Here is a 9,790-nt window from a genome sequence, read left to right as displayed (position 1 = left end):
GTGAACCACGGCCTTCTGTCCTCTTCTGACCTCCGCCAGCGGGCCTCGGACCGTGATCTGAGGTGACCAAGGGGCAGCTGGGCGCTGGCCAGACGGGCTTTAGCTGGAACGCTTGCCTGGGCTCTGGAGACAGGAGAGGGGGCTGGCAACCCACTGCTTCTCCTGGGACTCTGAAGCACAGAAGAACAGCCTGCTTTGTTCTGAATTTGACTTTCACTGAGTTCACAGGGGACAGAAAACATTAGATTTCACAAGCAGTAATAGAGGAAGAGCATGTGCACACCAGGAAGGGCTTTGAATTTGTGTGGCTGTTACTCAGGCTGTGCGTTTGTGTAGCTGTTACTCAGGCTGTGCGTTTGTGTAGCTGTTACTCAGGCTGTGCGTTTGTGTGGCTGTTACTCTCAGGCTGTGCGTTTGTGTAGCTGTTACTCAGGCTGTGCGTTTGTGTGGCTGTTACTCTCAGGCTGTGCGTTTGTGTGGCTGTTACTCTCAGGCTGTGCGTTTGTGTAGCTGTTACTCTCAGGCTGTGCGTTTGTGTGGCTGTTACTCTCAGGCTGTGCGTTTGTGTGGCTGTTACTCTCAGGCTGTGCGTTTGTTTAGCTGTTACTCTCAGGCTGTGCGTTTGTGTGGCTGTTACTCTCAGGCTGTGCGTTTGTGTGGCTGTTACTCTCAGGCTGTGCATTTGTGTGGCTGTTACTCTCAGGCTGTGCATTTGTGTGGCTGTTACTCTCAGGCTGTGCGTTTGTGTAGCTTCTCACAATAAGTTGTTGTGAAAAGAAAGATTTAGAGTGGTACATTTTTGGGGGTTTTGGTAATCTCTCTCCAGGGAAGTTTTTCTGCTCTTCTCATCTGTCCTGTAACCATTAAGGAAGGAAAATGCAGTCTCAGTCATAATTGTAAGTTGCTTTGGATAAAAGTGTCAGCTAGATGCCATAAATGTAAATGCCAGTACAAATCTCATGCCAGATGGTTTTCACTTGTCATTAACTGGGATGAGGAAAAAATAGCTTTGAAATGTTCAGCAAGTGATTGTAAAGGAGAAGTGACAGCTAGTAAGTGGCTGAGTTCAGTGCTGGGCTGGCGCAGGGTGGAGGTGGAGGGGATGGAACTGGGTGGAGGGCCAGAGAGGGCCAGCACTGGACTGAAGCTCCTGTACACACTGTACACGGCTCTGGGACTGCTGGCTTATATCAGTGTAGTACTGATAGAGTTGTAAATTAGACATATATAAGCTGTGGTCCACGTCAGCTTCCTCCATAGCACTTCAGCCACAGCCTCTGCTGAAAGGAGAAGGGTCCAGTAATGTCCCGTACTTGGTGTGACTCCTGCAGCGCGTAACAGACTCACAGTCACATGCACCCCTTCAGATTACAATATTACAATATAGTCATAGAAATGATTATTTAGACACAAAAGCTTTCATAGATACAGAGGTCATTTTAATCTTGGATTTTTATTGCCACCAACCTATAAATTGTCAAATGTGTAAACCAAAATCTTATTTACAAGAGACATGAATCTCCATAACAGATTGACGGTTTTTTCATATGCGGTAGTTTTCCATGGTGACTGATCCCAACATTTCCTGTTATCATAATTCAAGAGAGGATTTTCATAAATAAAAGATTATGTAAACAAACAAACAAACAAGTGAAAAAAAATCAACATGGCAATTTTGCATTTTTCTCAGTAGTTAAGGTATTAGACTAGGGTCAGGGTAAGGGTTAGGGTTAGAGTTAGAGTTACGGTTCTTGTTGGGATTAGAGTTGGGGTTGGGTTAGGGTTGGGGTTAGGGTTAGAGTGAGTGTTGGGGATAGAGTTGGGGTTAGGGTTAGAGTGAGTGTTGGGGATAGAGTTGGGGTTGGGTTATGGTTGGGGTTGGGATTAGGGTTAGGTTAGGGTGGGGTTAAGGTTAAGGTTAGAGTTAGTGTTGTGGTTAGAGTTAGGGTTGGGTTAGTTAGAGTTAGTGTTGGGGTTAGGGTTGGGTTAGTGTTGGTGTTGGGGTTAGGTTAGGGTTAGGGTTAGAGTTAGTGTTAGTGTTGGGTTATGGTTGGCGTTGGGATTAGGGTTAGGGTTATTGTTGGGGTTAGAGTTAGTGTTGGGGTTAGGGTTGGGTTAGGGTTGGGGTTAGGGTTAGAGTTAGTGTTGGGGTTGGGGTTAGAGTTGGGGTTGGGTTAGGGTTGGGGTTAGGGTGGGGGTTAGGGTTGGGGTTAGGGTTAGAGTTAGTGTTGGGGTTAGAGTTGGGGTGGGGTTAAGGTTGGGAGCTGGTGCTGGGGTTAGGTTAGAGTTAGAGTTAGAGCTGGGGTTAGGGTTAGGGTTACAGTTAGTGTTGGGGTTAGGGTTGGGGTTGGGGTTAGAAAAGAGCTCCAGGGGTTTCTTCCTGTGGAGTGCATTTGTGGGAGTGGGATGCTGACTAGCCTGGTGTAGCAGGGCGAGACTGAGCTCCAGAGACCTACCTCTACAGGACTCGTAACACCCAGGAACAACAGCTCCACCTGAATCACAATGATTCATACAGAGTAATATACCTAATATACATGTTTAAAACATTTATGGAAACAGCTGCTGACTTTGGGCTACAGCACTTATTGTATACATTACACCTAACTTACACAACAAATTAACAAAGGACAGATGAGATGATTTAACTACTAATTTTCCATAAACCTCTGAACAAGCTGAACCTTTTATAGTGAGACAACCTGGGAAACACATGTAAGGTGACGTCCACTAGGACAAAATTCAACCAGGATACAATTTGGGCAGTTAGGCTTAACTGTGATTTTCTGTGGTGGGCTTTTTTTCAGATAAACTACACCATGATCGAAACCAGAAGGTGAAAACACTTTGCTCACTACTCTATTGTTTGTAGCATTAGACAGAGACTTAAACACAGACTCTGCGTTAGACACAGTCCCTTTTCAGTAGCAAACTCATGCTGTGAAGGATTACAGGGTCCTTGTGTGCTGTGTAATGTTCAGGTTCCATACAGCTATGTCCATAAACTATAAGCTTCCATTCTGTAGAAGACGTAAAAAAGCATCAATCAGTGTAGCAATTTATATGGCAACTCAGGACACCAAATATTAAACATGAAATAAGTGAAATGCAAATTATATTATATGCCCATGATTTAAAAAAGCATGCTACAATACAGTTATTCAAATTGATTGCATAATAGTGTATAAAAAAATGTCATAATATTTTCAAGAGTTAAAAATAACTCTGGACCTCAAAGCTTCATGTGATTTTTCAACAAATCAGGAAAAACTCAAATTATGAAAGCACCTATTAATCAATCACATAGAACCAAAAAGAAGTTTGAATGTAAATGAACATCATGCTAAGTGTTTACTTCCTGGCCGTCATCCCACAGAACTTGAAGGTGGAAGAGTCTGCACACACAAGCCCTTCCAGTGTAGAAAGCCCACACTGGAACTACCCTACCTTGGGACCTGCAGCCTGCACAAACCACCCAGTCTCACCCAGACAGCACTACACATTCAAAGAGTGAGTGAGCAGATCCCTTCCATCTAGCAAAAGTAAAGTATTGTCCATCACCAGATGACAACCCAAGGGTCATCCACCTCTCTGGTGCTAGTTTGAAGTGACAGGAAAAGTCTTTAAATGAAAAATTCCCCATTTCTGTCTTTCATAGCAGTTTAAATTAGCTGGAATGGCATTTAGAAAAGGCAATCGCTCAGTTTTTAACACAGGCTCTTCCCTCTCTTCAGCACTGGCAGTAGTGACGCAGAGAACTGTATTAATAAGAGAGCGAGAGCGAGAGAGAGAGAGAGAGAGAGAGAGAGAGAGAGAGAGAGAGAGAGAGAGAGAGAGAGAGAGAGAGAGAGAGTGCTCCAAGATACATGGCAAACTGTCAGTGCTGCCAAGACCACAGTATTGTATTGGCACACACTGCATTCATCTAAGACAAACACTGTAATGTTAACAAGCATGGCTCCACTACTGTGTCACGGACACATGGAGCAGGAGACCCAACTCATTCCAGACACAGATCTGCACCACCCACCCCTGGTACACCCCAACCCTGAGCCCCTGCCATGTGCCAGGCTCAGCTTGCCCACTGGAGGCATACTGGCACATCCAGCCTGCAGGCCAATGCAGGGCAGCTAGACCTTCACAAGCCTCATTCACCTGGTCAGTTATCAGGCCTTCATAAATGTAGCCAGGTGTGTTGGGGAAAGACTCCACCTGAATAGTGAGCACTTCCAGTAGGGTCAGACACATTATTTTCTTGTATTGTTCTCATATTTACATTTATTGTATTCAGCTGGCACTTTTAGCAACTTACAATTGTTACTGAATATAACTTGAGTAATTGAGGGTTAAGGGTCTCACCACATATTCCAACAGCGGCAACTTGGCAGTGGTGGGACTTCAAGTGGTAACCTTCTACCACTGCACATTTGTTTAACAAGAAATTAAATGAATCAGTGAAATACATGTTACCTAAATAAACACAAGACATAATCAGGACATGATATACTGACTTACCTAAGCACAAAGCTGGACACGACGCAAACTGTTGGAATTTGTGTCTGTATTTTCTCATAACTCCAGTACTGTAAAATAAATAAATAAAAATTAATTAATTAAAACGATATTCAAATGATACTTGGAAAAGACAAACTCTTTGCTGGTGGGCTGAAAAGGATATTAGACAAACTGAGGTGGAAACTTCGCGCTGTACAGAGTCATCCAAAAACAAATGTGATAACCCACGAGTGTTTGTTGTGGGCAACGGACCAGCTTAAGCCTCCGGTATAAGTTTCGCCTTCTGCCATTGTAGATCACTAGAAAACACTCAGTTAACAGACTGAAAACTCACCGCAGTCACCACACACCAGACGTTTCGCGTTTCATTTGACACCCAGCTACAATCATGTGATCTGTTGCTTTACAGCACACGGGGAGAGATCAATTAAACGGAAAGGTTGTGACTCTTAAACTTGCCGTCTTTGATCTGGGTTCATTGTTTAGTCTAAAACTCCTCAGTGGTCGCATTAATACTAGTCAGGAGTTACCTGCACAAGGTGCTCCCATCATTTGGTGAAGTTGTTTAGCAACAGATGTGGTTAAATTCACGCTTTCAGGCCAATGATGCATGAGCGACTCAAATGAGAAGTAGAAGCCCTGAGGTGCGTCGACATTTCATGGCAGCAGACGGCCAGAAACACTGTTAAGAAACATCACGGACGCGAGATATGGTGGTTACAATCCTTGCCCAGAAGACGGCGATCGTGCAACGCGCGTGGAAAGGAAAACTCGTGGGATTTTAGTTCCTCTGTCCCACTCGAAATAATCAAGTTGCTTAAAGCCTTTTAACCGAGTAACCGCCGATTTTAAACATACGTTACAGTAACTATTCTCATACATGTGACACTGATTCTAACCTGCGTACTGATGACTGTTGTGCACGTGTCGGATGGCGTCAGACTATTATATATATATTACTATATTATATATTACCCCACCCACTCACCGAGCCCTCAAAGAAACCTGTGGAAGTTGCTCCCTCGTTTATTTTAAATTAAATTTATAACGTAGCTATTCAAATATGTCAAATGAAATGCAATCAGCAGAAATGTATGAGAATGAACAATATTTTTTTATTCAAACAGACAATAAAATACACAAAGGACTACATATGTGCAGAGCTTGTTTTTTTAAATAAAACAATCTGCTGCTTTAAGATGCTGTTTTTCTTCCTGTGACAACCGTAGTTCAGAGGTCTAGTTTACAGCCAGATTTACAATTTTATTTAGATGTGGGAGCTGTTTTCTGACACGTGACCTTTTACAGATCAGGAATGCAGATGTTTTACAGATCTCTGCATCCACTCTCCCACCATAAGAATCACTTGTTAGAAGAAACTGTGGTTTCCTCCAACATCTTTGTTTTCTCGCTCTCTCTCTCACACACACACACACACACACACACACCTACACAACCACCTATGCACCACCCCCCACACACACACCCCTGCATCTCATTCTTTTCCACTATCTTGGGTTGCTTTCAACAGAAGCTGCTTCCCTGTATTGTTGTGTCCAGGTTTGAGGTTCCTCGTTGTGTAGCTGCAAACAGAAGAAAAATAACCTTCATCAAACATCAAACTGTCCCCAGTAATGCTAAAGAGAACCAGAAACATCAGCACCATTTTAAATATAAGGCTTCTTTGAGTTCCACCATGGCACTAGTTGCACTCAAATGTTCAAGTAAGATATGTGTACTATTCTATATATGAACAGTGTACTTTCTCCTTTCATGTTCCTACAATTAGTTTGTTTTGACTGAAGTGATTATAAAACATTATTTCCAAATCGTGCTATCAATAGACAGGTCATGAGGATTGTTACTCCCATTCAAACATATTCTTAAAAATCAGTCATTCCTATAGCGGAGATCAACAAACCTCCCCAATGAACTGGAGCAGTTTCATCTTGGACACCTCCTGCTCTGCCCGGGCTCCCCAGCGGAACTCATGCTCCAGCGGCTCTGTGTGAGGGATCCGCACGTACTCCAGGTACCTACACCACACAGCAGGTTCAGTGACGCTGGACATCAGCTCCATCAAACACACCATCCACCTATCTCGTTTCAAACGTGACCCATAATACACCGACTTGGACAGATTATGTAACATAAGACTAAATGTTTGGAGCCCTTAGCAGTTTGGATTGGTGGTCTTGTGAATCTTGCTTTTCTCATAGGGCTCCATGGTTCTCTATGGTGTGATATAAACCAGCTGCCCATGGTCTGAGGGACACCAGCTCTGAACACACCAACCTGGGCTGGGCTTGAACCCGCGACCCTGCAGCTGTTGCTCCTGCAGGTGTAACCACCTGAGCTACTGCGAGCTTTGAGAACGGGACACTGCAGGGATGCTGAGGTCATATTCACCTACCCTAGTAGCTCTGGACACTCAAAACGCTGCAGTGGTGCAAGACTTAAATTGGAAAGAAACTAACCCAGATGAAGAAAACGTTTCTGTACATATAAACCTAAAGGTCGATACAGAACTGCAGCATGTGCATCAGTAACTGCACACTCCACTGCACTGAAATCCAAGCAACAAACACGCTTCATACCCATCTCAGTCCACTCACTTTTGCCTAACAAACACATCGGTGACCAACTTCTTTACATCACCAAACTCTTCATGCTTCACCCTGTAAGTAGAAATTCATATAACTGTCAGACACAGGAACTGTTCATTTGTCTGGGCAAATCTTCCTCCACTATTCTCTTTATGTATATACTGTATTGTATAATTAATTATCTGCTGTATTTTTCTACCTGTTCTTCTTTTCTGATTGCCACATCCTTGTATGTGAAAACATACTTGGCTAATAAACAAATTCTGATAGTGACTAAAAACATTTTCAATATTAAGTGTCTTACCCTTCATACACTCTCAGTTTCTTCAGTGTATTCCACACTAGAACTAGCATAGAAAAACATTTGGGAGCAACTGAATTACATTTCTGTACTAATTCCTAGTTTTTTGTTATTTAAGCTCTATTATGTACCAAGAAAATCAAAGTATGCATAGATGTACACACTTTCCTTAACTGTGCCTCCTTTCATGAAGATAAGGCTGAGAATCACAAACAGTAATCCAGTCTTGGGGCTGCCTGGACACCTAATAAACAGGCCGGATACAGTTACAATTCAGTTCGCCACACCTCAATTCACCAAACTCAGATGAGTGATGTCACTACCAACTCACATGCTGATTGGCTCCCCAGGAAGAGGATGCAGCTTGTTTACCAAGATATAAACATGATTCTTAGAGTCTATCTCCACCAGGTTCAACCCAAAGACCTGTTGGGGGGTGGGGGAGGGCATGTCATCACAGAATGGCACCATCTGCAGTGGACTTTATGGCATCTTTGAAATACAACATTAAGCATAACCTGCTCAAAGGTTTGGCCAGCCCTCCTTATGATGCCTGGGTACTGGCCTTTATATTCCTTTACCACATGTTTGACGACATCTAAAGAAAAATACGTTTTGAGACATGATTTGTTAAACACCATGCTGAGTTATATGGGCATGTTTCTAAGCAGGACATTCTCATTGCAAAACACGGCAATATCCCCTGCACTACACTGCACTGTTTACATTTCACTCCGTCTGCACTCTCTTATTGTTCACGGTTTCTTCATTCTTACTGTTACACTGTTTATGCATTGCTGGCCTGTGAATAATGAAATGGACAGAATGGAAGAGTGGAGGTAAGTCTTCCAATATACAGCATGCAAAAAGTGTGAAGACCTTCATTAAGGAAGCACCACCCACCTGCCCTACGGATGGGTATTTTCTTCTGGTCTTTTATGAGAATAAACTGCACCACCTCAGCCACCTTAAAATAACAAAAATATTAAGTTACAGTACAGAAGAAGAAAAAAAACACTTTAAAAAACACTCTATGAAAATTAATAACCATATTAATAACCATAAGCATATATACAAACAGTCTGGAATATGGTAGCAGTGGACTTAACAATGCTACAGGAAGAAAAACAAAACAAAACAAAACAAAAGAGCCTGGACTTCTGTTTTCTGTCTTACTTTTAACCTTCTTTTTTAAGGTTCATCAAGCAAAAAAAAAGAAAAAGAAAAAAAAAAGCATTACCTGCATTTTTAAGTACCCCAGGGCATAAATACATAATGCATATTTTTACTATGCAATAGCAAGGCTACTGTCCCTAGTGTTAAAATACAAAGCTTATTGGACACTGCACAGATTACCACCTTCATCTAGATAGCTGATGCTGAGTTAAATGAGGAACCACATTAATGATAGACTTAGCTCGTCATTTCACGTAGAAATTACAGATGGCATATACCGATCTTAATTAGTTGGGTTACCTTTTGCTCTATCTGTTGGGGCGTGAAGCTGCACCTTGCTCGCTGGACCTGCGATGAGCTGGGCTGCGAGGACACGTCGGGCTCATCGTCGTCCAGTATAACCTGGGAGCGCTAGGAAGGGGCGGAAAACAGAAACGTCAGTCATGCTTCGGTCCGTCTCCCTTTTTCCTTTATCACTAAGGAGAAAACAGCATATTCCCAGCAAGCACAAAAGCAGCTGTAACACGGGGTCCGTTTTAGAGCTCAGCTCACTTACACTAAGGCGCACGGAATCATGCACACGCAGCCGTTAGCATATGTAGCTAGTTTATGAACAACGCCAGACAGGTGTATAAGGTATAAAGTGGCGCGTGGTCACATTACGCGGTCGTACCCCGGGCCTGCTCCTCCGCGCGCCCGAGCCCGCGCTCCTCTGGGACATCTCCACGCTCGGTGAGCTCAGACACTGTCGCAGCTGTTAAGATGTTAGACCGTTAAATGTTACTCACGATTACTCCTCTGAGTCAATACAAACTACATCACGGGGTGCTTAATAACGATATCAGATCGCTAGATTAAAGACTAATACCACTAAAAGACTCTCGGTGTTCTTCCGCGTGTGGTCACGTGTGGTCAATGGCTCCTCCAATTGGTTAAAATGTGTGCGCGCTTGACGTCACAGCTTGCCGTGACAATGCGCATGCGTTGTCGGAGGGAGCCTCGTGGGGGAAACATTCCGCAAGTTTATCCGGGATGGGAAATTTGAAACAGATTTAACATCAGATGTCAACACCACCCAATTTCAGTAGTCTTCTACCCGGAGAAAGTCCAGATAGACAGCAAAGCTAAACTCGATTGGACTCAGTGTCCGTTTATGTCCCCAAAATGGTCCACAGTGGCCACCTGTGTCCTA

At 43.4% G+C, this 9,790-nt stretch overlaps 1 protein-coding gene across 1 annotated transcript; it reads right to left on the bottom strand.

The window, feature by feature from the left end:
• Positions 1 to 5,855: 5,855 nt before the first annotated feature.
• ndnl2 (necdin-like 2) lies at positions 5,856 to 9,509 on the bottom strand. Its single transcript, XM_027001790.2, has 11 exons — positions 9,467 to 9,509; positions 9,272 to 9,352; positions 8,899 to 9,009; positions 8,326 to 8,389; positions 7,941 to 8,020; positions 7,754 to 7,848; positions 7,587 to 7,666; positions 7,426 to 7,468; positions 7,131 to 7,193; positions 6,437 to 6,551; positions 5,856 to 6,098 (listed from the first exon to the last, which is right to left on the bottom strand). Exons 2-11 carry the CDS (start codon positions 9,317 to 9,319, stop codon positions 6,024 to 6,026), a joined length of 774 nt encoding a protein of 257 aa, XP_026857591.1. The 5' UTR covers positions 9,320 to 9,352; positions 9,467 to 9,509; the 3' UTR covers positions 5,856 to 6,023.
• Between the last annotated feature and the right edge of the window lie 281 nt (positions 9,510 to 9,790).

This window comes from Electrophorus electricus, chromosome 24 (assembly GCF_013358815.1).
Source record: "Electrophorus electricus isolate fEleEle1 chromosome 24, fEleEle1.pri, whole genome shotgun sequence".
In the NCBI taxonomy this organism is placed as follows: domain Eukaryota; kingdom Metazoa; phylum Chordata; class Actinopteri; order Gymnotiformes; family Gymnotidae; genus Electrophorus; species Electrophorus electricus.
Note: the sequence above shows the minus strand (reverse complement) of the source record. Positions and strands in the feature narration are given on the sequence as shown.